The sequence below is a fragment of the Microcaecilia unicolor genome, chromosome 1 (assembly GCF_901765095.1).
Source record: "Microcaecilia unicolor chromosome 1, aMicUni1.1, whole genome shotgun sequence".
Classification (NCBI taxonomy): Eukaryota; Metazoa; Chordata; class Amphibia; order Gymnophiona; family Siphonopidae; genus Microcaecilia; species Microcaecilia unicolor.
Genome location: NC_044031.1, coordinates 673,548,683 through 673,576,515, shown reverse-complemented (window position 1 = coordinate 673,576,515; position 27,833 = coordinate 673,548,683). Strand labels below are relative to the sequence as shown.

Sequence of the window (27,833 nt, the reverse complement as noted above, 5' to 3'; positions counted from 1 at the left end):
CATTTCACTTTTCCTAGGTAGAATTCAATAAAAACAGTTGCTATGTTAGTCTAGTTATTTTTTTTTTAAATCAAAAAATACAAAAAAGCCATCAAAAATAAGTTATAGGTAGGAACGTTTTATTGGACTAAGTCACTACATCTGTTACTAGTTTTTGAAAGCTATATTCCCTTACCAAGTCAGGACATGCTCAAACACTAGTCACAAATGTATTAAAATTAGTTAATGAAAAGGAACTGCTGTTTTTAAATTGCATTTTAAAGAAAATTGAATGATGTGTTTTGCATTCTTTGGTAACCAAATAAAAACAGAAAAAAATTAATATGCTGAAAAAGCATTCCTTTCAAAAGAAAAATACTGTGTGTCTTATTTATATTTTTCAATTTTGTATCCCAAAACTTACATTTCAGATGTAATTCAAGCCATCTATTTGGTGTGTGTGTGGTGGGGGGGGGGGGGGGGGGGGGGGGAGGAGAGAGAGACCTTAAATCAGATAAACTACACTTTTTATACTGTTTCACTTTTTAGACCACACTCTTAGGCAGTTTTCATACTATTTGTTCATTTACACCAGCAGTATTAGTAGAACCTCCAAACTAGCAATTTCATTTTGTCTTGTCTGTATTTCCTTCTGAGTTGGTCCATGAAAGTTTTTCCTATAGATACTAACTGGGGAGACATTTTCTATTGTTACTATAGAATGGCAAATACTGACTTTTGAAGTATTTTTACTACAGTATCTTGTTTTTAAAGCTTTGTTACAACTAATACTAAGATACTACTCTGTATTCAGTTCTGTGCCTAAGCATTAACAATATTTCAAGCATATAAGAACTGTACAGGCAATTGTGTTGACATTTTTGCCGAGCATAGTGTTGGTAAGTTAATTTTACTTGTAACTAGTTGCATAACCCAAAGTTAACTAGTTACTCTACAAAAGCATTAATTTTATAAGTAGCTACAGTTGCATTTAAAAAGTGACTATGATTCCTTTTTAGTTTGGTTTTGGAACCTTTTTCTGTCATTTAATATTTTTCTACACGGACAACAAAATTAACAGCAGTTAGATTTGTGAAACACTGGTGACTTTGATTAGAGCATTAAACATTAATAAGTTAATAGCACTGATTTTTTTTTTTTTACATAAAAGAAGCTGGTGTTCAAAAAAAAAAAACTCAGTTTCTTAGAGTCAAAATTTGACCTCCAAAGCTAAAGAGCCATTCCACTGGGGCACTAGAATAGAGTATTGTGCAGAAAAAAAATTGTCATCAATGATATTTTTAAGGCATTCTAGACCTCTTAAATTGTCAGACATACATCATTTTCAGCATGGGCATCTCATCAAAGCAGAAAATTCATCTTTACATGTGCAGCTACTTGTGGATTCATTTGGAGTTGTACTGCTTGGCAGTGTTTGCTGCAGATTGTGGTGTTCTAAACACAAACAGTGACTAAGTTCGTTCTTTCTTACTGATGATATCAAACTAGCACAGTCAAAACTGTGGCAAGCACAAGATCTCAGTTAAAATACTCACTGAAATGAGTAGTAATGCCAGATAAAACTGCATCAACTAATGGAACTGCAGGTTTTAGTTTATTTATTTATTAGGATTTATTTACCACCTTTTTGAAGGAATTTACTCAAGGTGGTGTACAGTAGATCAAACATGGGCAATAGGCAATTACAGCAGTAAACATATTCAAGTAACAATAAAAAGTATGGCATAGTATACTACTTACAATGTCAACACAATATGTAATAGAACATTTTAATCGATAGTGAAGGGTAAAGCAAAGATGGAACATATAGATAAGTAAGAGAGTAAGAAGAGTTGAAAGTAAGGTGATTAATTTAAAGAGAGTTGCACATGAGGTCAAAGATGGTTTAATATTGTATCAGCTAGGGTAGGAGTGGATAAACATGTCCTACTGCAGTATGTGCAGCCCATGTCACTCCTTGTGTGTGAGAGTGAGACTTACAAGTTAGTTACTTCTTCCATTAAAGGCCTGGTTGAAGAGCCAAGCTTTCACCTGCTTCCTGAAGTAGTTTAGGTCACAACTGCTTAAGCTTAGTATTTAATCAAATTAAAGTGGGCAGCAAATTCCCATGAACATTTGCATTCAGCTTGCCGAATGTTTAAGGAACCGGCAAGTGTCTGCATTATACAGTACCACTCATTCATCTTTGTTAATGAACTTGGATAAATATCCTCAACATGTTTCTTTTAGGGCTGCATTTTGATTAAAATTTCCAATCTCGGTTAATGGCACGATCAAAGTTTTAATCTCGTGATTAATCGGACAGTTAAAGTTGGCCCATAGTCTGCTGTTCATGGGGGGGACACATTCCCTCTCCCTCCCCCATTAGGTATCATACCTTTGCTGGTGGGGATTCCGAAGCCGGTCGAAATCTACTGCCAAAGTGTCCCCCTCGTGCTGCCTCAGCAGTGAGGAAATCAGCGGGGTGCTTCCCAATCATGCTCAGTTCATGCACAAACTGACTTCCTTGCTCCTGAGGCAGTACGAGGAGGAAGGGGGTGATTCAGGAAGTGGATTTCATCAACAGGCAGGGCTTCCGCTACCCCACCAGACATTGAACAGGTATTGTAGCTTTTTTTTTGTGGGGGGGGGGGGCCTTCACCCATTCTCTCTCTCCCCGTGCCCCCCTGTGCCTTCACCCATTCATTCTCTCCCTCTTTCTGTGCCCCTCCATGCCGTCACCCATTCTGTGTCTTTCTCTCTCTCTCCTCTCTATCTCAGTCTTTTTCTCTAACATGCCTCCCCTCCCGCATTTTCCCTAAATTCCCCCTGCCCTCCTATGTTCTCCGTCACTCGCCCACCCGTCAGCAATCTCTCCCAGGTGGCGGCTCTCCCCTCCCCTTCTGGTTTAACTCATCAGTTCTCTTGCAGTAAATCTTCACCCTGCAGTGGCCGGTAGCATATTGAAATGCTGCCTCGGCCTGCACTGGTCCTTTCCTTCTGACCCGTCACCCCTTTCTGAAAATAGGAAGTTGCATCAGAAGGGGGTGGGATGGGTCAGAAAAAATATGCAGGCTGAGGCAGCATTTCAATACACTGCCGGCCACTGCAGGGTGAAGATTTACTGCAAGATAGCTAGAGAGGTAAACAGGGAGTTGAGGGGAGAGCTGTTGGCAGTCCCGGAGGAGAGCACGAGATGCTGGCCTGAGCGGGGAGGAAGGGAAGGTGGTTAGTCATCAACTGCGATTAATTTTTTAATCATGATTGATGGTTGCTGCTTTAACCACAATGTACAGCCCTAAGTTTCTTTAAATTGGAACTACTGCTTTTGGTACTGATAAGCATTTTTTTTTTAAATTTGCATACATGGCTTACAAGCAACATCTTTGATTTTAAAATATTCTTCCAAATCTTGTCTTTTCTGAACTGGACATCTCTTCGGTTCCAGAATTACTTGCCATCACTGCACTGAAAGAGGTAATTTTATATAAAGGGTAACAAGCTTAGAAACTAGCTACCATTAACAGCCTAAATGTAGTTAAGTTACTAAGCTCCATCACAGATTTTAAATTTATCTCATCATGTTAGAAGTTAACAAAATTTGTAACGTGTGTGACAGTAACAACATTACTACCCAATATTGGTAGTGGGCATATAGTGCTTTATTTTTAGCTGATAGTTCAGTATAGTTGTAAGTGTTCTAATGTAAATCAATTAAAATTTGTAAAATTAGAATGAAAATCTAGACCTGCTGTCCCTGCAGCACTTTGAAAGATTGACTTTTCTGTTGTAACCCTGAGATTAGTATGGCCGCCTATGACTCTTTCTTCTTTTTTTTCTTAGGTGATGGAGCCTCCGTTATGGTGTCTGTGCCAAGCCGTATGAGCATGCCAGTGGCCTTGGCCAGCCAGCAGGCAGCAGTCGCAGCAAGGATGGCCACACTGGAGCAGTTGAGAGAGAGGTTAGAATCCGGCGAACCACCAGAAAAGAGGGCATCCCGTGTAAGTGAAGAAGAGCAACGCCTTCTCCAACAGGCGTTCCAGCACAACCTGCTCAGCATGGCCAGACAGATTCCCATGAAGCTCAGAATCAATGGCAAGGGTGAGTTCTCCTTCGTGCAGGCTTACAAAGTGTGGTGAGCATGAGTCATTGCTAGAAGCATATTTGAGACTGCGTGAACAAAATTTGGAGGGGGCGTGCCATGTGTTGTAACAAGAGGGGGAGTCCAAGTGCCCCAGAAGCTAGTGGAAGTGTTCTTACATTGTAGCTTGAGAAAAAAGGGAATAGTTATTTCCCTGTTATAATCAGATTCAGCTGTTTCCCTGGCAGGCACCATAAGTACCACCCTCGGTAATTTACAGAAATCGCCCAAACCTATCCAAAACTTGTGCATGGCAGATTTATCTAAACAGAATTATCAGCCTATACATGTTTAGAACGAGAACTGATAGTTTTTCTAGAGCAAGGGTTCTCAACCCAGATCTTGAGACACACCTAGCCAGTCACTTTTTCAGGATATCCACAACGAATATACATTATTACCTATATCAATTGTTGATTTGAAACATTTTAAATATATACCTTTGCACAGAACATACTAAAGCAATCCTTTATTCAACACATATATACCATTAACAAAATAGTTTTTGATGTTTTTAAGCCCAAGGCACAGGTACATTTTCAAAAAAAAGTTTGTGCAGCACACCAGCCTCTGCTAACTAAGCAACACTGACATGGGAGAGGCTGAACGAAAAGCTAGGGAAGCACTGGTGGCCCCACCAGAGGCTAGAGGAACTTAGAGAACGCTTGGATAGAGAAGGAGGTGCAGTGAGTATGCTGCACGCATAGGTACCACCAGTAACTTCTCACATTCCAGTGTTCCTGCTGTATCTAGGAAAATAAGAGGCATGTATCACTTTATATGTTCTCAGACAGAAAAGTGCTCCTGCATGCCTAAGAGCCACTGCTAATGTCTTAGTGCTGCAATGTGCTGAGAGCAGAGCCCATGTTGTGGTCTGGTCCAGAGCATTAGGCAATGGTCACTTTTTCTGTGGCACATCTGATCAGATTGAAGGCAAACCAGTTAGGAAACAGTGATCTAAAAGCCACAAAGGGCTTTCTTTCTGTATGCTTTGTGTTAGCAAGAACACTTTGAATGTTGGGAGGTATTGGTTACCTTAGAGACAAGCTGAAGTTATGATTAGGTGAAACCTTGAGTTCTTAAAGGTCACATACTGTTGGAATGAAAGCTATTTCAAATGCTGATTCTAAAGCACTGGGTCCCGGCATGCTCTGCCTCAGGACCGTATTATAATTAAAGTGAAGTTATAAACAACACTTATTGCTGGAATCTCAAGAATGATTGATTGCAGTCCTCCCAAATAGCCCTGTAACAGCTGGTTTCTCATTCTTCAGACCTTCAGGTCTCTATAATGAGAGAGTGTAACTTTTTTTTTTATTCCATTTGCAAGTTTAGACACGGATTTGGCATTTATATGAGACAAGGGGGTGACAATTCTTCAAATATTGTAGTAGTTGTGTGGGCAAGTATGTAAAGATACTAGCTTTAACATTAGGTAGCCATGTGGCGAGCAGGTGTCCATGGGACTACTGCCATCCTGTGTCCATTAAACAACATTTTCTTACATATGCAGAGTTCATCTGATACTGTGTTGTCTTGGTGTCTAAATAGAAAGGACAGATATCAGACTACAAATATTCTCAAGTGAACAAGGCTGCCACGTTTTAATCCTTTTAAAGAATAAACAAAGTAACTGAGATCTGGCAGGTCCCATTTTGACAAAGTGACTTTCAGGCATTGAAAAAAATATTTAGTCTCACCTGCTAATTTTCTTTCCTTGAATACTACTGGATGACTAGGTTATACCCAACAGCCAGAGATGGAGGACAAATGCTTGTGAGCCTTACCCTGTATAGGATGCTGTGTAACAAGGTCCTCTTCAGTTTTATTATGTAACAAAGCAAATGAAGACCTCGCTTAATCCTAGTAGACAGGATGGGGATCCTAAGGCCTCCACACCCATAGGAGACCTCAAAAGCTCTCAGCTGTAACTTACTAAATGCTAAACTAATTGAAACTCAACTTTTGAAATAGGGAGGGACTCTGGATTGATCTGGTAGGGCTAAAGGTAGGAAAGTTTAAAAGACCAGCCAAATTTTTCCTTCTTTCTCCGAGGACAAGCAGGCTGCTTGTTCTCACTGATGGGTGACGTCCACGGCAGCCCCTCCAATCGGAAACTTCACTAGCAAAGGCCTTTGGTAGTCCTCGCGCGCTCATGCGCACCGCGCATGCGCGGCCGTCTTCCCGCCCGAACCGGCTCGTGTTCGTCAGTCTTCTTTTGTCCGCGCTCGGTACGGTCATGTTTTCACCGTGTCGGGCCCCGCAAAGTCGACCTCGCGCGTTCGTCGTGTGTTTTCAAAGAGAAAAAAATTTATAATCCTTTCTGTGTGGGAAAAGACTCTTGATCTTTTCTTCCCCCGCTATTTTCAGCTTTCGCCCCGGTAAGTTTTCTTTCGTCGTCGGGGTAGGCCGCTTTTAGGCCTCGGGTCGAAGTTTTCTTCCCCTTGTTTTTTCGGTGCCTTTTCCGCCATTTCGACTTTTGATCTCGCCGGCGTGATTTTTCCGCCCATGACATCGAAGTCTACCAGCGGCTTCAAGAAGTGCACCCAGTGCGCCTGGGTCATCTCGCTCACTGACAGGCACGCGTCGTGTCTTCAGTGCTTGGGGGCTGGGCACCGCCCGCAGGCCTGTAGTCTGTGTTCCCTTTTGCAAAAGCGGACTCAGGTAGCGAGATTGGCCCAGTGGAACGTTTTGTTCTCGGGCTCTTCGTCGGCATCGGCACCGGGGGTATCGTGTGCATCAACGTCTTCAGCGTCCAGAGCTTCATCCTCGGCCGCCAGTGCATCGAGTGCATCGAGGCATCGGCCCTCTGCATCGGCGCCGAGACATCGGATAGCTGCATCGATGTCGGTGGTACCGGGACCTCGTCTGCTGATGTCGTCGGACGGTGGTGCTTCGTCTGGAGTGCAGGTGAGGGCTGTCCATTCCCCTGCTGGTGGCGGTGAGCCTTCGGGTGGGTCTCCCCCTACCCTGAGGGCTCCTGCGGTACAGCCCCCCCCCCCGAGACCGACCTCCTTCGGCCTCGGCCCCGAGGAAGCGACGACTGGATTCTACGTCCTCCTCGTCGGTGCCGGGAAGCTCCGGTGACATGCTTCGTTCCAAGAAATCGAAGAAGCATCGTCATCGGTCTCCTTCCCGGGTCGGCACCGAGAGCTCTGGATCGCCGAGGGAGTCGGCACCCGCAAGGCATCGGCACCGAGAGGACCGCTCACCCTCTGTTCAGGAGGTGTCGATGCGCTCCACTCTGGACAGCCCGGAACAGCCTCCACGCCCGGAACAGGTTCTGACGTCGACGCCTGCATCGACCTCCATGCCTTTCTCTGCAGCCACTCTGAACGAGAGCCTCTGGGCCGTTCTCCCAGAGATTCTGGGAGAGCTGTTGCGCCCTACCCCTCCGGTACCGGCGGTGCTTGCGCCACCGGTACCGTCGAGCGTGGTGACGGCTGGCCCATTGCCCGAGGTGAGGTCTCCGGCGTCGGTGCCGCGTGCGGTACCGGCTGCCGTCGCCTCCCAGGAAGGCTCCCCGACTACGTCGGCGGAGGGAGCTTCGCCGATGCGGGCGAGGGAGTCTACCTCTCGACGCCCCCATCGTGGACGTGGCTCCACAGAGTCGAGTCGGGCACGGTTGCAGACACAGGTCCGTGAACTTGTGTCTGACACCGAGGGTGAGGCCTCGTGGGAAGAGGAAGAAGACCCCAGATATTTCTCTGACGAGGAGTCTGAGGGTCTTTCTTCCGATCCCACTCCCTCTCCTGAGAGACAGCTTTCTCCTCCCGAGAGTCTGTCTTTTGCTTCCTTTGTCCGGGAGATGTCTACGGCCATCTCCTTCCCGGTGGTTGTGGAGGACGAGCCCAGGGCTGAAATGTTTGAGCTCCTGGACTATCCTTCTCCACCTAAGGAAGCGTCCACTGTACCCATGCACCATGTCCTAAAAAAGACATTGCTGGCGAACTGGACCAAGCCTTTAACTAATCCCCACATCCCCAAGAAGATCGAGTCCCAGTACCGGATCCATGGGGACCCAGATCTGATGCGCACTCAGTTGCCTCATGATTCTGGAGTTGTGGATCTGGCCCTAAAGAAGGCTAAGAGTTCTAGGGAGCATGCTTCGGCGCCCCCGGGCAAGGACTCTAGAACCTTAGACTCCTTTGGGAGGAAGGCCTACCATTCCTCTATGCTCGTGGCCAAAATTCAGTCCTACCAGCTCTACACGAGCATACACATGCGGAACAATGTGCAGCAGTTGGCGGGCTTGGTTGATGCGCTCCCCCCTGAGCAAGCCAAGCCTTTTCAGGAGGTGGTCAGGCAGCTGAAGGCGTGCAGAAAATTCCTGGCCAGAGGGGTGTATGACACCTTTGATGTTGCGTCCAGGGCCGCTGCTCAAGGTGTGGTGATGCGCAGGCTCTCATGGCTGCGTGCCTCCGACCTGGAGAATAGAATCCAGCAGCGGATTGCGGACTCGCCTTGCCGTGCGGATAACATTTTTGGAGAGAAAGTCGAACAGGTGGTAGAGCAGCTCCACCAGCGGGACACCGCATTCGACAAGTTCTCCCGCCGGCAGCCTTCAGCCTCTACCTCTACAGGTAGAAGATTTTTTGGGGGAAGGAAGACTGTTCCCTACTCTTCTGGCAAGCGTAGGTACAATCCTCCTTCTCGACAGCCTGCGGCCCAGGCTAAGCCCCAGCGCGCTCGCTCTCGTCAGCAGCGTGCGCCTCAGCAAGGCCCCTCGGCTCCCCAGCAAAAGCAAGGGACGAGCTTTTGACTGGCTCCAGCAGAGCATAGCCGACATCCAAGTGTCAGTGCCGGGCGACCTGCCAGTCGGAGGGAGGTTGAAAGCTTTTCACCAAAGGTGGCCTCTCATAACCTCCGATCAGTGGGTTCTCCAAATAGTCCGGCAAGGATACACCCTCAATTTGGCCTCAAAACCTCCAAATTGTCCACCGGGAGCTCAGTCTTACAGCTTCCAGCACAAGCAGGTACTTGCAGAGGAACTCTCCGCCCTTCTCAGCGCCAATGCGGTCGAGCCCGTGCCATCCGGGCAAGAAGGGCTGGGATTCTATTCCAGGTACTTCCTTGTGGAAAAGAAAACAGGAGGGATGCGTCCCATCCTAGACCTAAGGGCCCTGAACAAATATCTGGTCAAAGAAAAGTTCAGGATGCTTTCCCTGGGCACCCTCCTTCCCATGATTCAGGAAAACGATTGGCTATGCTCTCTGGACTTGAAGGATGCCTACACACACATCCCGATACTGCCAGCTCACAGACAGTATCTGCGATTTCAGCTGGGCACACGTCACTTCCAGTACTGTGTGCTACCCTTTGGGCTCGCCTCTGCGCCCAGGGTGTTCACAAAGTGCTTGGCTGTAGTAGCAGCGGCACTTCGCAGGCTGGGGGTGCACGTGTTCCCATATCTCGACGATTGGCTGCTGAAGAACACATCCGAGGCAGGAGCCCTGCAGTCCATGCAGATGACTATTCGCCTCCTGGAGCTACTGGGGTTTGTGATAAATTATCCAAAGTCCCATCTTCTCCCAGTGCAGAGACTCGAATTCATAGGAGCTCTGCTGGATTCTCGGACGGCTCGCGCCTATCTCCCAGAGACGAGAGCCAACAACTTGTTGTCCCTCGTCTCGCGGGTGCGAGCGTCCCAGCAGATCACAGCTCGGCAGATGTTGAGATTGCTAGGCCACATGGCCTCCACAGTCCATGTGACTCCCATGGCCCGCCTTCACATGAGATCTGCTCAATGGACCCTAGCTTCCCAGTGGTTCCAGGCTGCTGGGGATCTAGAAGACGTAATCCACCTGTCCACGAGTTTTCTCGAATCCCTGTATTGGTGGACGATTTGGTCCAATCTGACTCTGGGACGTCCCTTCCAAATTCCTCAGCCTCAAAAAGTGCTGACCACGGATGCGTCTCTCCTGGGGTAGGGAGCTCATGTCGATGGGCTTCACACCCAAGGAAGCTGGTCCCTCCAGGAACGCGATCTGCAGATCAATCTTCTGGAGTTGCGAGCGATCTGGAACGCTCTGAAGGCTTTCAGAGATCGGCTGTCCCACCAAATTATCCAAATTCAGACAGACAACCAGGTTGCCATGTACTACGTCAACAAGCAGGGGGGCACCGGATCTCGCCCCCTGTGTCAGGAAGCCGTCAGCATGTGGCTCTGGGCTCGCCGGCACGGCATGGTGCTCCAAGCCACATATCTGGCAGGCGTAAACAACAGTCTGGCCGACAGGTTGAGCAGGATTATGCAACCTCACGAGTGGTCGCTCAATTCCCGTGTAGTGCGACAGATCTTCCAGGTGTGGGGCACCCCCTTGGTAGACCTCTTCGCATCTCGAGCCAACCACAAAGTCCCTCAGTTCTGTTCCAGGCTTCAGGCCCACGGCAGACTGGCATCGGATGCCTTCCTCCTGGACTGGGGGGAGGGTCTGCTGTATGCTTATCCTCCCATACCTCTGGTGGGGAAGACTTTGTTGAAACTCAAGCAAGACCGAGGCACCATGATTCTGATTGCTCCTTTTTGGCCGCGTCAGATCTGGTTCCCTCTTCTTCTGGAATTGTCCTCCGAAGAACCGTGGAGATTGGAGTGTTTTCCGACCCTCATCACGCAGGACGAAGGGGCGCTTCTGCATCCCAGCCTCCGGTCCCTGGCTCTCACGGCCTGGATGTTGAGAGCGTAGACTTTGCCTCTTTGGGTCTGTCAGAGGGTGTCTCCCGTATCTTGCTTGCTTCCAGGAAAGATTCCACTAAGAGGAGTTACTTCTTTCTGTGGAGGAGGTTTGCCGTCTGGTGTGACAGCAAGGCCCTAGATCCTCGCTCTTGTCCTACACAGACCCTGCTTGAATACCTTCTGCACTTGTCTGAGTCTGGTCTCAAGACCAACTCTGTAAGGGTTCACCTTAGTGCAATCAGTGCATACCATTACCGTGTGGAAGGTAAGCCGATCTCAGGACAGCCTTTAGTTGTTCGCTTCATGAGAGGTTTGCTTTTGTCAAAGCCCCCTGTCAAGCCTCCTACAGTGTCATGGGATCTCAATGTCGTTCTCACCCAGCTGATGAAACCTCCTTTTGAGCCACTGAATTCCTGCCATCTGAAGTACTTGACCTGGAAGGTCATTTTCTTGGTGGCAGTTACTTCAGCTCGTAGAGTCAGTGAGCTTCAGGCCCTGGTAGCCCAGGCCCCTTACACCAAATTTCATCATAACAGAGTAGTCCTCCGCACTCACCCTAAGTTTCTGCCAAAGGTTGTGTCGGAGTTCCATCTGAACCAGTCAATTGTCTTGCCAACATTTTTTCCCCGTCCTCATTCCTGCCCTGCTGAACGTCAGCTGCACACATTGGACTGCAAGAGAGCATTGACCTTCTATTTGGAGCGGACACAGCCCAACAGACAGTCCGCCCAATTGTTTGTTTCTTTTGATCCCAATAGGAGGGGAGTGGCTGTGGGGAAACGCACCATATCCAATTGGCTAGCAGATTGCATTTCCTTCACTTACGCCCAGGCGGGGCTGGCTCTTGAGGGTCATGTCACGGCTCATAATGTTAGAGCCATGGCTGCGTCGGTAGCCCACTTGAAGTCAGCCTCTATTGAAGAAATTTGCAAAGCTGCGACGTGGTCATCTGTCCACACATTCACATCTCATTACTGCCTGCAGCAGGATACCCGACGCGACAGTCGGTTCGGGCAGTCAGTTCTTCAGAACCTGTTTGGGCTTTAGGATCCAACTCCACCCCCCGAGGGCCCTGTTTGTTCTGTTCCAGGCTGCACTCTCAGTTAGTTGGTAAATTTTTTAGGTCAATCTCAGTTATGTCCTCGCCGTTGCGAGGCCCAATTGACCATGGTTGTTGTTTTGAGTGAGCCTGGGGGCTAGGGATACCCCATCAGTGAGAACAAGCAGCCTGCTTGTCCTCGGAGAAAGCGAATGCTACATACCTGTAGAAGGTATTCTCCGAGGACAGCAGGCTGATTGTTCTCACAAACCCGCCCACCTCCCCTTTGGAGTTGTGTCTTCCCTTGCTTTGTTTTGCTACATATGGGACTGACGAACACGAGCCGGTTTGGGCGGGAAGACGGCTGCGCATGCGCGGTGCGCATGAGCGCGCGAGGACTAGCAAAGGCCTTTGCTAGTGAAGTTTCCGATTGGAGGGGCTGCCGTGGACGTCACCCATCAGTGAGAACAATCAGCCTGCTGTCCTCGGAGAATACCTTCTACAGGTATGTAGCATTCGCTTTATTGTCAACTGGAGCATTCCATGTGTGATGTAACAATGGCCCTGTGCTGGACTGGATTATGCAACACACACTATTAACACCTCCTCTCTGAAAGCAGCATTTTCGTCAGCGAGGACACCATAAGTACATAAGCACCGCCATACTGGGAAAAGACCAAGGGTCCATCAAGCCCAGTATCCTGTCTCCGACAGCGGCCAATCCAGGCTTCAAGAACCCGGCAACCCCCCCCTCCCCCCCCCAAAAAAAAAATTAATAATGTTTAATGGACTTTTCCTTCAGGAATCTGTCCAAACCCCCCTTAAACTCCAAAAGGCCAGCTGATGTCCCTACATTGTCCAGCAACGAGTTCCAGAGTCCAACTTCACGCTGAGTAAAGAAATACTTTCTCCTATTTGTTTTAAATCTACCATATTCTAGCTTCATCTTGTGTCCCTTGGTTCTGTTATTGTTTGAAAGTATAAACAAACACTTCACATCTGTCCACTCTACTCCGCTCATTATCTTGTAGACTTCTATCATATCACCCTTCAGCTGCCTTTTCTCCAAGCTGAAGAGCCCTAACCGTCTCAGTCTTTCCTCATAGGGAAGTCATTCCATCCCTTTTATCATTTTCGTCGCCCTTCTCTGCACCTTCTCCAATTCCTTGATATCTTTTTTGAGATGCGGCGACCAGAATTGGACACAATATTCAAGGTGCGGTCGCACCATGGAGCGATACAGCAGCATTATAATATCCTTGTGTTTGTTTTCCATCCCTTTCCTAATAAAACTTAACATTCTGTGCGCTTTCTTAGCCGCCGCAGCACACTGAGCACAAGTTTTCAACGTCTTATCAACGATGACTCCCAGATCCCTTTCTAGGTCTGTGACTCCTAACGCGAAACCTTGCATGACATAGCTGTAATTCAGGTTCCTCTTACCCACATGCATCACTTTGCACTTGTCAACATTGAACTTCATCTGCCACTTGGACGCCCAATCCCCCAGACAACCCACCTCTAATGCTTAGAGAATGCTTGAAAGAAGAACCATTCTGCTACCTTACAGATTTTTGCAAGAAGCGCCATCTGAACTTTTGCTCACAAAGTTGCATGTCCACTGGTCACATAGGCCCTTAGCTCTTAAGTCACAACACACTGTTTGAATATAGAGGCCAAGAAGATTACTGCCTTGAGCCAAAGCACTATGGTTGATTTAGATGCGATCTCACCCTTTTTTTTAATTCTCTATCAGGTCAAAAGTCTGACTGACTTCCAAAACCATTGGTTACCTCCAAGCATCACAATAGTGCCAGACATGCATCTAGGCAGTGGAGAATATGAAAAGCTTCTCCACAAACTCTCTTCCTGAAGGAAAGCAATAACACTACCTGATTGACATGACTTTTTAAGATTACCATAGGCAAAAAGGGCATCTGACCCTGTTTCAGTGAAAAGTAGAGAGGATTCCCTACAAGAAAGAAGCCAGGAGCTTGGAAATTCGTCTTACCGAGAAATGGCCACAAAGAGCACTATTTCATAGATATTCATTGTGGGCATCCTGAGAACCTGACAGACAAGTCTTGAGGACTGGGATGAGAACCATTCTCCAGAGTATCCTGTGTATCTTTAACACCATGTTATGATCTGAAAATTGTGAATTTCATCTGAGAAATGGCCATCAGGAATGCTAGCTTAGGAGTAAAATCCTTCAAGGAAGCTCCCCCGGACATCTCAAGAAGAGAAGAATTGTGTGTGTTAAGAACTGAAACAAGATTTCCAGTTTGGGCAGACCATTCGAACTGGAGGATGAAGGTGAAGTGCATTTTTCCAGAAAACACGATGACACAGGATGCATTGACAAAAACAGGCAACTTCAGGTAGTCCCCAAAAACAGACCAGTGTTTCCATTTTCAACCTCAACATACGTAAGGCTAGGCCTTAAGAACTTCCTGCAGAAAAGCCAGAATGAGAGGAATGGATGCCCAAATTGGAGAGATTCCCCACTTGCTAAACCAAGCATCACACCAGATTCTTGAATATGCTAAAATAGATCTGTTTTGAAGCTTCAGGAGAGTGGAGATAATGTCAGAAAAATAACTTACACCTCAGATGAGACCTTGCAAAGGTGACATCATAAAATAAAGGTGAGATAGTTTATCCAATTGAACTGGCCCCTAAATAAGAGAGGCCCCTTTCCTGCAGAAAACCTCAGAACCACTTTTACCTTGAGTCCAAACAAGACCCCCCCCCCCCCCCCCCCCCCCCACCAAATGGCAACATGGGCCAATCCTAAGCCAATAATCAATCAAACAGTTCAGGATATAAATCCAACATCTAAAAGTGTGTATAAAAAAAGTGCTCAGAAATAATACAGTGCCCCAAAATGATGTAAACACATACTGGCACCTGTATCTCAATCATTGCACTTAGCAAATTGTCCATTTATGTATGTAGGATACATCTTTTTATAGTATAAGGGTACTTAGCTTGAATAGAGGTATTCATAGTGAGAAGAGATGGTGTCTGTTGAATAATAAATTGCCCCAACTAGGATCCACGTTTCACCATAAATATGACTTCATCAAGGGTCTGTAAACTAAAAAGCAAACAATAAAAGAAATCAAAAATCAAACATTTTTTCAAAATAAGCCAGAATTATTAAACTTGTACTGTCTTTCCTGATTGCCAAACCAAGACTCCTTTGCATTCCTCTTTATGGTTATAAGGGTCATGTCCCCCAAGTGCTACACTGGACACAGATAGGAGAGGAAATCTGCACTAACAACTTTACATTCCCCCAGATCCTGACCTGAATATTCTAAGTCAGTGATGGCGAACCTTTCAGAGACTGAGTGCCCAAACAGCAACCCAAAATCAAATTGTTTATCGCAAAGTGCCGGTACTCATTATGGGCGGGGTCACCACATATGACTCCACCCCTATGATAGCCACACCCCTTACACCAGTCATGGCGCATATAAACAGACATCATTGAAAATATTATACTAGTATAGGAGAAAAAAATAACTTGATTTTCTTCCATTATAAATCATTTCTGTAAGATGTTACAGCTCCAGTATACCCAGTGCAAAATAAGACAGCAGATGTAAATTCTCAAATTCGACATATTCCAAACACTTAAATGAAGATAAAATGATTTTTCCTACCTTTGTTGTCTGGTGATTTTGTTTTTCTATCCATATTGGTTCTAGTCGCTGATTTTGCTGCTCTCTATCTGTTCTCTTAACTCCGTTTCCAGGGCTTCCTTTCCATTTATTTCTTTACTTTCCTCCTTTCTTCTTCATTTCTTGCCCTCCATCCATTTCCAGCAACCATCCTCTCCCCTCCAGGCACAAATGTCCAGCAACCCTCCTCTCCCCTCCAGCCACAAATGTCCAGCCACCCTCCTCTCCCCCCTGCCCTCCCTCCCAGCACCCGGCAGCACCCAGCACCAGGCCTCCCTCCCACCCACCATCAGGCCTACCTCCCACCCAACACCAGGGTTCCCTCCCACCCAGCACCCACCATCAGGCCTCCCTCCCTCCCAGCACCCACCATCAGGCTTCCCTCCCACCCAGCACCCACCATCAGGCCTCCCACCCAGCACCCAACATCAGGCTTCCCTCCCACCCAGCACCCAACACCAGGCCTTCCTCCCACCCAGCACCCAACACCAGGCCTTCCTCCCACCCAGCACCCAACACCAGGCCTCCCTCCCACCCAGCACCCAACACCAGGCTTCCCTCCCACCCAGCTCCCAACATCAGGCCCCCCTCCCACCCAGCAGCACCCAGCACCAGGCCTGCCTCCCACCCTCCCTCCAACCAAACAAGCAACCATCAACCCGCCCGCCCGCCCGTCCTCCCTCCCTCCCTTCCAGCACCAGGAACCCCCCTTCTCCTCTTAAATTTTAAAAGCGTACCTCCTCGGAGTTCATTCAGGTGGCGTGCGTCGGCAGCGAAGCGCGTGTTCTTCGCTCGGCGCACCTTGCTTTCTGTATCTCAAGCTCTGGTCCGAGGAGGTACGCTTTTAAAATTTAAAAGGAGAAGGGGGGTTCCTGGTGCTGGGAGGGAGGGAGGACGGGCGAGCGGGCGGGTTGATGGTTGCTTGTTTGGTTGGAGGGAAGGCGGGCGGGAGGCAGGCCTGGTGCTGGGAGGGAGGGAGAGTGGGCGGACCAGCGATGGCGCGCATGCCAAGGGAGAGTGCTCTGCGTGCCCTCTCTGGCACGCATGCCATAGGTTCGCCATCACTGTTCTAAGTCCTCATAGTATAATCCACTATAAATCCACTATTTATCTGGGTAACTCTCTCTTATCTGCACCCTTCTCCTCCACTGCTAACTCCAGACTCCGTTCCTTTTATCTTGCTGCACCATATGCCTGGAATAGACTTCCTGAGCCGGTACGTCAAGCTCCATCTCTGACCGTCTTCAAATCTAAGCTAAAAGCCCACCTTTTTGATGCTGCTTTTAACTCCTAACCCTTGTTCACTTGTTCAGAACCCTTATTTTATCATCCTCACTTTAATATTCCCTTATCTCTTGTTTGTCCTGTTTGTCTGTCCTAATTAGATTGTAAGCTCTGTCGAGCAGGGACTGTCTCTTCATGTTCAAGTGTACAGCGCTGCGTACGTCTAGTAGCGCTATAGAAATTAGTAGTAGTATAAAGGATGCTCGCCTCCTAAGAACCTCTAGACCATTTAAATGGCTCTCACCTCCTATGAACCTACTGACCATTTGGTGTCCAACATGGGCCAGCTGCCCTATGCCACTAGGTCCCCCCCCCCCCCCCTCCAGATGAATATGGGGGGGGGGGGGGGGAAGTGAAGTTATAATCTAAAAACTGTTACATAGTTACTCAGATTCCCTTCGTCTAATATTACATTTTGTTTAAACATCAGAAACCATTCAGCGTGGCATGCATGCAAAATAGCGGGAATTTCTCACATCATCTGTACATCTAACCCAGGGACTCCCTGACGCAGATTACAAAACCTGCAGTGTTGGGCATTCAGGAAGGCTGTGAAGATTGTTTAAAGCTCAGTGAGGCAGTATTAAGAAACATTTGATTTTCCAAAGTACTGTGATTGTGGAGCTGCTGGGTTGGATTGTCTCTTACCTGGCAGCATGAAGATAAGTACATGCTTCAAATTTTTTCATTTGGATCTGTAGTAAAGAACTAATTTTGAAGGAGTATTTCTGCATTTTAATATTCTATCGGCCTTATTTTCAAAAGAGAAAGACGCCCATATTTCGACCCAAATCAGGAGATGGTTGTCTTTCTCCCGTGGGCGCCCAAATCGGTATATTCGAAAGCCGATTTTGGGAGTCTTCAACTGCACTCCATCGTGGAAACGGCCAAAGTTGACGGGGGCGTGTCGGAGGCATGGTGAAGGCAGGACTGGGGTGTGTTTATTGGCTGAGGAGAGATGGGCGTCCTCGGCCGATAATCAAAAAAAGAAAGGCGTTTTTAGCGCGAATTTGGGTCACTTTTTTTGGACCCTGTTTTTTCACGAACAAGTCCCAAAAAAGTGCCCTAAATGACCAGATGACCACCGGAGGGAATCGGGGATGACCACCCCTGACTCCCCCAGTGGTCACTAACCCCCTCCCACCCAAAAAAAAAAACAACTTTAAAACCTTTTTTTTCCAGCCTGTATGCCAGCCTCAAATGTCATACCCAGCTCCATCACAGCAGTATGCAGGTCCCTGGAGCAGTTGTTAGTGGGTGCAGTGGACTTCAGGCAGGTGGACCCAGGCCCATCCTCCCCCTACCTGTTACACTTGTGGTGGTAAATGGGAGCCCTCAAAACCCACCAGAAACCCACTGTACCCACATGTAGGTGCCTCTCTTCAGCCATAAGTGCTATGGTAATGGTGTAGCGTTTTGGGCAGTGGGTTTTGGGGGGATTTGGGGGGGGCTCAGCACCCAAGGGAAGGGAGCTATGGACTTGGGAGGTAGTTAACTTTTTTTTTAATTGTTACAAGTGCCCCCTAGGGTGCCCGGTTGGTGTCCTGGCATGTGAGGGGGACCAGTGCACTACGAATCCTGGCCCCTCCCACGACCCAATGCCTTGGATTTGGTCGTTTTTGAGCTGGGCACCTTCGGTTTCCATTATCGCTGAAAAACGATACCGCCCAGCTCAAATCCGCACAAATCCGATGCATTTGCCTGGATCACACCGTATTATCGGAACAAAGATGGACGCCCATTTTTTTCGAAAATACGGTTTGTCCCACCCCTTCACGTACCTGTTCTCGGAGATAGACGCCCATGGAGATGGGTGTTCGCGTTCGATTATGCCCCTCTATGTGTATAAAAAAAGATTATTGCTACATTGATTTATGCTATATTAGTGCTTTTTCACAGTGTATTCATTCAAGTTTGTTTGCTTTTCCACACTGCTTTTTGTGAAGGGAACATTAGTTAAGGGCTTTGTTTTACAGTGTGAAGGACCCAATGTAGTGGTTCCCAAACCTGATCCTGGGGGCACCCGAGCCAGTCAGGTTTTCAGAATATCCACAATGACTATTCATGAAATAGATTTGCATGAGATGGAGGCAGTGCATGCAAATCTCTTTCATGAATATTCATTATGGATAGCCTGAAAACCTGACTGGCTGGGGTGCCTCCAGGGTCAGGTTTGGGAACCACTGACCCAATGATTAAAAAAATCTTATCCACCCTCTTTAGCTACCAGATTTCTGGTAAACTGCATGGGTGAGTTATATTTCTGAGGGTCTTAAGTGTTTAATTTCAATTTTAAATGATTACACTCTGTGCATGCGCATTATTGTATTAGTTATGTGATTGATTCACTTGGTTTGTGGATATTATTGGATACCAGAGGGGTTTGAGGATTTGTTATATGGCAAAATGGAAAACTTTGATTTTTAGATCGTTTAAATCTAGCACCTTATACAAATACTAAGCTCACAACAATTTAAGGAAATAATAAACATTCTCCTTTCACAAAAAAAACAAGTGACTTCAGTTCTGCCCAAAATAACCTTTCTTTATAACTTGCACACGTGAGATGAGCACTAAATTCACTTTTCTGTTTCTATTTAAAAGTTGTTGGATTTTTTTGTCACTTATCATAGGTTTGGGTGTTTTTAACTTCATTTTTAAATTAATATTAAGATTTTATTTTCTTACAGTTGTGTTCATTTGGTTTGATATATTCCTATCCGAGAATTATAATCTACAGAATTATAGTGTCCTCTTCTGGCAAATTCGGGTAGTGCAACAAACATCTTGATGATTACTGTGTTTTAAACGGAGAAGCAGAATGGGATGGCAGATAAAGATTACCAGGTTTATTTTGACTGCCCATCATCATTTCCCTGTTACTATATCAGTCTATTTAATATCTGACTTTTACCTTCATTCTTCTCAACTAAGAATCCTAAGTGGTTTTTTTGTGTTTTTTTTAATTCTGTTACTGTTTTTGTTCCTATTACCACCTCTGAGAGGTATACATTTTCTATCTTCAATTATTTGCAATTGATCTGGAAGTCTGGCTAGGGATGTGTATAAGTAGATTAAGGGGCTCAAGAGAAAAGCGTTCAAAAAGTGGTGGAACATTTTATTGTTGTCGAAAACGTCCAAATCGCTATTTTTTGAAACCCATTTTTAAGAAGTTTTTCTATACAATTCGTCTGCAGTGCTTCCATATCACAAGGGGGTTTGATGGTGGTGGGATTTGGGTGCTCCCAAAACTTGGAAGTTGTTCTGCCATATTGGAACGAAGCAAAAATGTCCAGGACTAAAAGTTAGACATTTTGGTCTATACCTGTTTCAATCACAACCGAGTCACAAAAAGGTGCCCTAAATGACCTGATGACCACTGGAGAGATTAAGGCATAACTCCCCCCCCCCCCCCCCGCCTTACTACCCCAGTGGTCACTGACCCCCTCCCAGGGCTGGTGTTAGACATTCAGGGGCCTAGGGCAGAAACCAGAGAGGAGGTCCCAAAAGCTGGCCTTCAACCTATGCCTCCTTTAGCTTGAGGCAGGTTTGGGGTCCCCAGTGGTATGGGGGCCCAGGGCAGTTGCCCTGTTTGCCTCTCCTAATGCTGGCCCTGCCCCCTCCCACTCCCAAAGTTGTAAATGAAAACAGTACATACCAGCCTCTGTGACAGCTTCAGATGTTTAGGCCAGTCCTGATAGAGCAGCAAGTAGGTCCCTGGAGTAGCCTAGTGGTCGCTGCAGTGCACTGTAGAGAAGGGGACCCAGGTCCATATCCCATTCTAAAAGTTACACTTGTGGTGTAAAGTGTGAGCTGTCCAAAGCCCACTAAAAACCTATTGTACCCACATATAGAGCAGTACTTCCCCCATATTGGGGTCATCTTCGACTCCTCTCTCTCTCCTTCTCTGCTCACATTCAGCAGATTGCCAAAACCTATCGTTTCTTTCTTTATAACATCAGCAAAATCCGTCCCTTCCTCTCTGAGCACTGTACCAGAACCCTTATCCACACTCTTATCACCTCTCATCTTGATTATTGCAACCTGCTTCTCACCGGCCTACCTCTTAGCCATCTCTCTCCTGTTCAATCAGTCCAAAACTCTGCTGTGCGACTCATTTTCCGCCATAGTCGCTATGTTCATATTAGCCCTCTCCTCGTCACTTCGCTGGCTCCCTATCCGTTTCCGCTTTCAATTCAAACTTCTCCTACTGACCTATAAGTGCATTCACGCTACCGCTCCCCAGTACCTCTTCACTCTTGTCTCTCCCTACGCCCCTCCTCGGGTACTCCGCTCTGTGGATAAATCTCTCTTGTCTATCCCCTTCTCCTCTACTGCTAATTCCAGACTCAGTTCCTTTTATCTCGCTGCACCTCACGCCTGGAATAGACTTCCCGAGCTGGTACGTCTAGCCCCGTCCTTGGCCATTTTCAAATCCAGGCTAAAAGCCCACCTCTTTAACGCTGCTTTTGACTCCTAACCACTACTCACTTGCACTGTACCCTTTTATCCCCACCTCTTTAATTCCCTTACCTCTTAGTTGTCCTGTTTAGATTGTGAGCTCTTTGAGCAGGGACTGTTTTCATGTATGGTGTACAGCGCTGCGTATGCCTTGTAGCGCTATAGAAGTGATAAGTAGTAGTAGTAGTAGTATATAAGTGACACCTGCAGCCATAAGGGCTATTGTAATAGTGTACAGTTAGGTACAGTAGGTTTTTGGTAGGTTTTGGAAGGCTTCCTATACAATATAAGGGAGTAACGGTGAGATTTGTACCTGGGACCTATTACGTGAGGTCCTCTGCAGTCCCCTAGGGTGCCTCACTGCTGTGCTGGGATGTCTCTCTGGCCAGTCTACTAAGAATGCTCTCCCCCCCCCCCCCCCCCCCCCCCCCCATATATGTCCCCATGGATTGTTTTTGTTTTTCCCTTGGGGTTTTTGTTTTTTTTTTTCCAAAAATGATCACAAAAGAAAAATACACTGAGCACAAAATGTCTAGGAAATGACCATTTTCAAAACAAAAAGATAAGACATTTTTCTGGTTCGAAATTTGCTATGTTCATCACTTGATTTTTGGACATTTTGAGCAAAATGTCCAAAATCGGATTTAGACGTCATGTCAAAAATGTCCCTGCATGTGGCTTGTGCAAGCTCATCTAGTATGTGGCAGAAGTAAGAACTAAAAGTGTGCCTGAATATACCAGATCTGAAGACTGATGCTTGAGTGGAGGAGTGGCCTAGTGGTTAAGGTGGTGGACTTTGGTCCTGGGGAACTGAGGAACTGAGTTCGATTTCCACTTCAGGCACAAGCAGCTCCTTGTGACTCTGGGCAAGTCACTTAACCCTCCATTGCCCCATGTAAGCCCGCATTGAGCCTGCCACGAGTGGGAAAAGCGCAGGGTACAAATGTAACTAAACTAAAATAAATAAATGGATAGCTGTTCCAGGGCTAGCTGGAAAATCATAAAGACCTTTACTGTCCTATTGAGGCAGACATAGGAAGCAACTGTTTGCCCTGGGATTTGTAGTATGGAGTGTTGCCACGATTTGGGTTTCTGCCATGTACTTGTGACGTGGCTTGGCCACTTGGATAACAGGATACTGGGCTAGATGGACCGTTGGTCTAACCCATTATGGCTACTCTTATGTTATGTGTGGGAATTTCCAAACAACCAAAACCCTGTGATCCCTTCAGTGCATTCTTTTTTTTTAACTTCTGTTTTAATTTAGAAATGCAAATTATGAACAAACAAAAACTATACCTACAACCCATACACCATGTACCAGGTGGTCAAACAGTCATACTGAAACAGAATATCCAATACACAGTCTATGCAGATTCTCCCACAGCATAATCTCTGACTGTTACCTCCTCCTGTGTCCTCCAGCCCCTCCCTTATCTCCACCTTCTCCATACCCTTATATGAGTTGGGTGACAGGTTTCCTGTTCACAAGCAATGTAACTGTAATGAAGATTTTCAGCAACAACTACTTGGATCTGTGTGCAGTGCATTCAAAGGACTATACAATACCACCTCTGTTTAAGTGACTCATCAACATGGAACTCCTTTCCATAGGGGTGTGTGTGCCCCTGTCCCCATTAACTCCTTTGTAATCTTATCAAACTTTCAAATTTTACAAATGGCCTGCTTCCACTCGTTCCAGGTGGGGCCACCACACACTCTCCATGTCTTGGCTATTGTCATCTTGGCAGCCAGAATCAGGAGGTGTAACCTGCTTTGTGACCTCTCTCCCTTAAGAGAACAATGAATTCCAACCCCCCAGTAGATAAGCCACTCTATTATTAGCCCAATGCTCTCCCATTCACTGCTTGGTTTTATCCCAGACTATCTGCCAAAAGATTTGTACCACTGGACAATCCCACCATAAGATGCTCAAAGGGCCCCGTAAGCCCACATTGTCTCTAGCATATGTTGTAGGCTTTACAATCGGCCTTCCCGCTCTGGGCCAGGGTCCAGTAAGTCCTATGCAGTATCTGAAATTGTAGTCGATTTATATTGGGTGATGTGTGTTCACTTATATGCATAGAGAGAGGCCCTCTACCATTCTTCTACTCCCAACTGAGTTCCAAACCACTTCTCCCACCCTCCTCTCTGCCTCAGTTTTCCGAGGAGGTATCAAATGTGTCATTTCTTTATACAGATGAGAGAGAAGGTTGCATTGGGAGCCTGACTTGAACAACACCACTTCTATTTTGGTCGGCTCATGATGCAAATTTGACTTAGCATCTGGACTTACTAAAAAAAAAAAAAAATCTCTTCGCTGAAAGTTTTGATAGAATGGAATTTTCCTGCCTAACATATCCTGTAGTTGCCCATGTGCTAATAAGGTTCCCTGGAATAATAAGTCCTTACAGTAGTAGAGCCCCACCTCACCTATATTGGGATCTCAATGTGGCGAAGTATCCCAAAGACCAAGGTTGATAATCTTTAAGGAGACTCTACAGGTAGGTAGATCCACTCACTTTATACTGGTTCCGCACCCCCAGCAGAGAAGCAAGAAATATGTGTGACTGAACTATAGAGTTCTTCCTGCCCCTACCCTCCCCAGCTAACCCCCCCCCCCCCCCCCCCGCCATCTCAAACAGGGAGCAGAGATATAAGTGGGACTTTTCTAATGGGACTTATCTTATTATTTATTTATTGCATTTGTATCCCACATTTTCCCACCTCTTTGCAGGCTCAATGTGGCTTACAATACATCATGAATAGTGGCAATGAATTAGAAAATATACATTTAGTGTTACAGAAGGGTCTTGGGTAACATCATAATGAAAAAGAAAAAAAGAATCATAGTAGTGGTATAACAAGCAGATATTATAAGACAGTTCTGAATATATGTGGAGGGGTTGTGTATATTCACATTTGTTGATCTTTTTGGTGGTGCCTTGTTAAAGAGATAGGTCTTCAGTAGTTTGCGGAAGTTAGTTAGTTCGTAAGTCGTTTTTAAGTTGCGCGGCAATGCGTTACATATCTGTGTGCTCAAGTAGGTAAAGTCAGGTCCTCTACATAATGTTCCTTAAAAGCCTTAAGCACCGCCGTCTGGTAATATGTTCTTCGATTTGGCACTCCCATCCATCCTTCTTTAGAGAACTGCATAGTCATCCACCCCACTCTGGGCCATCCAACTCCCCAAATAAACTTTCTCTACAACTTATCCCATACTTTAAATTGTTTTCCAGGGATTTTTATCGACAACCGTGCAAATAGGAATAAATGCACAATGTGATTAGATATGACAGTACCCAAATATCTGAACCGCTTGGCAGCCACCTTGAAGGGGAAGGATGAAAACTCTGAGAGGACCACATTAAACAGCAGTGTTTCTGTTTTGTCAGTATTTGCTTTAAAACCCAACACTGTGCCAAATTGAGACAGTTCTGTCAGTAGGTGTGGCAAAGATTGCTGGGGGTTCACCTTAAAAATTAAGGTGGTATCTGCATAGAGCAATATCTTATGAGGGTCTCCCTGAACCGTAATTGGAGCTAGTGAAGATTTGTTGCCTAATGTGAACCGTAAAATTCTCTATGTTATAGCAAACAATAGTGTGGACATACGGTACCTCTGTCTGGTACCCCTCTCAAGCAGGAATTCCTCTGACCTAATCCCATTTCACCAATATAGCACTGCTAGGTGCAGCATTTAAGGAGCACACCCAGGTGCCATATGTACCCCCACAACACCGTAGTGTCCATCCCTGCAAACAAGTACTTCCACTTCACCCTATAGAGAACACTTTCTCCGCATCCGTGGCCACACACATCACTTTTTCTTTTCTGCATGGGATAATATCAATAAGATTAATGGCTCAGCATACGTTATCCCTCAGCTGGCGACCCTGAACAAATCCTGTCCAGTTGTGATATATCAATTTGTGGAGATTTTCATATCGCAGTTCAGTAGGGCAATGGGATGGTAACTTGCACATCTTGAAGGGTCTTTTTGGGTAGGACCACCAAATTAACTTTTTACATGGAACTGGGCAGGAGGTTTTCCTCTAACACCTTCCCAAATAGCTGAGCTAGAACTGGAGATACCTTATGATTAAGACTCTTGTAGTATTGGGAGGCGAACCCATCCTCCCCTGATGATTTCCTGTGGGAAGACTCGATACCTCTTGCTAACCCCTGCAGCTTTGATAGAAGAATTAAGGGAGATAGCATCTTGATTTCCTACCCTCAGTAGATATAGCCCTTACAGGTATTGGACAGTATGAGCTCTAGAGCATTTAAGTTCCGAGGAGTACAAAGAACTAGTATAAAAGAGCTAGAACTCTTTAGCTATGTCCTCATCAAAACTTTTGTATCCCCAGACTCCGTTAGGATTTTAGTTACCCAACGTTCACACTGTTGCTTTTTGAGCTGCTATGCTAGTAGTTTACCCATCCTATTCCCCCCTTCCATTTAATCTTGTTTAGTTCTTCTCATGGCATACTCAATGTGCCCAATATTCAATGCCGCAAACTGAGCTTTTAGAGTCCTAATCCACCCCCTGAGTAGTGGTGAGGGATATTTCTCATGCTTCTTTTGGATAAAGGCTAAGCGTGCCATCACCTCTTGCCTTCTTTGTAGGTGCACCTCCTGAATGAGTATGCCTCTCATATAGGCTTTGCCTGAGTCCCACAGTGTTCCTGTGTTTACCTCCCCAGTGTCATTCAAGGTTAGATACTCCTCCCACTTCTGCAGGAGTAACTGTCTTATGTTTGGACAGGAGATTCACATTAGCCATTCACTTGCTCCCTCTGAAGCGTTCCTGGAGAAACCTACCCTGGCAGTCACTGAGACATGATCAGAGATACTAATGAGGTATATAGTTAGGTCCCTCCATCGACCTACTAGGGACTTGTCCATGCATCCACCATTAATCCAACCCAGAGTAAGACATATGCCTCCCTGAATAGCATATAAATTGCTTATCCATTGGGTTGTATAACCTCCATACATCCTCCAAGGCATTGTGCAGCAAACTTCTGTTAAATACCCCACTGCCTCTGATTTCTTCCCTACTTCTTTTGTGTCCTATCCAACTTCCCCACAGCAGTGTTCATGCCCCCTCCTATAATCAGATCTCCTGTACACTGAAGACAAATCATATTAATTAGATCTTTAAACTGGTGCATATACATTCAACAGGGTAAATTCCCACCGATTTATCATACCCGAGAGCCAAATGTACCTCCTCTGGGTATCGCCCCCTGAACCATATTTCACAAATGGCACATTCCTATTAATCAAAATAGCGACCCCCTTCGATTTTGATCCACTAGACGAGAAGTATTCCGATTACCCCCTTTAAGTTTTATCATTTCTTGAGGGCCTAACTTCAGTTCTTGCAACATTGCAATGTCCAACTAGAGATCCCGCAAATGCTTCAAAATATGTTTACGCATGATCCGGTGATTTACCCCTCCTGCATTCCAAGTAGCTAGTTTAATGCCACCCTTTGACATTATAAAGCCTTACCCCACCCCATTGGAAACCCTACCCCCGCAACCACTAACAGAATACCTCTGTGCTGCCTTCACCCTAGCATCCCCCCTTGTCTCTTCCTTTCCCCCTCAAAACCTATGTCCTTTCCTGCCCTCCCGCCTACCCCCCCCCCCCCCTTCCCGGCAGTCCTGACACAAAAAAAACAAAGTTCCACATGTTGCCACTGCAGCTTAGATATTCACGAAAAGATGACCACCAAAAAGAAATAGTCCAATCAGAATTAGGGGTTCCAATAATGCCCCAGATGTAGTATGTCAACTCATTCGTCCTGGCCTTGCAAGGCCCAAATTTCTCCTGAATTTGCCTCATCATGTGGGCCCCCTCCAGATGGCACTAGGATATCTGAGCTGGGTCCCTCTGTTTCCACACGCTCGCTGCCATGAAGCCCAGTCTCATCTGATTTCCTCTAATATCGTGTCAGCTCTTGGGCTTGAGATTGGATCTAGAGGCCAGACAAATCTTTTGGCAAGGGCTGTAAATCTAGCATTTTGTAGCAATTGTGAGGACTTAGCCTTAATTTTGTGGGGGGAAACCTCCTTCACTTTTTTGTGAAGAGTAGCCGCTACACCAGCAAACTTGAAACTTGTTTTGTCCCAAATCGGCTGCACTCTGCTTTTTTGTAGAGTCCAATGATTTGATGAAGCTTTCAATGTCTTTTAGAAGAGTCAAAAAAAAATCTCACCTCTTTCCATTTTTGAAAAAATAACTAGCTTGGCCGAGTGCCAGTTTCCCACCAGAACTCCTCTAGCAAGTGGCGCCTTCTTATAAATCCAGAGCTCTTTCCTGTTACACGTAGTTTCTGTGCTTAAATTTGGGAAAATCATTTCTGTATAGTTCTCATAAGTGCATGTTTTCTGTTGATATACAGTCCTCAAAATATAATCCACCTCAGGATATCTGTGAAGTTTAATTACAAACATCCTGATAGGCAGATTGTGATCTAGTCTGGGACGAAGCTTCCTATGGGCACGTTCCAGTTCAAATACAGGTTGTGCAGGGAAATTGGGAAAGCAAGCAC

The 27,833-nt window shown here is 46.2% G+C and overlaps 1 protein-coding gene across 2 annotated transcripts in view; it reads left to right on the top strand.

Annotated features, from left to right (window-relative positions):
- ARID3B (AT-rich interaction domain 3B) overlaps positions 1-27,833 on the top strand; it is a 237,685-nt gene that overhangs the window by 198,115 nt on the left and 11,737 nt on the right. For both annotated transcript variants that reach the window (XM_030187552.1, XM_030187545.1), the window contains exon 7: positions 3,823-4,080. In XM_030187552.1, coding sequence (XP_030043412.1) covers positions 3,823-4,080 — 258 coding nt within the window. The remainder of the gene's footprint in view (positions 1-3,822; positions 4,081-27,833) is intronic.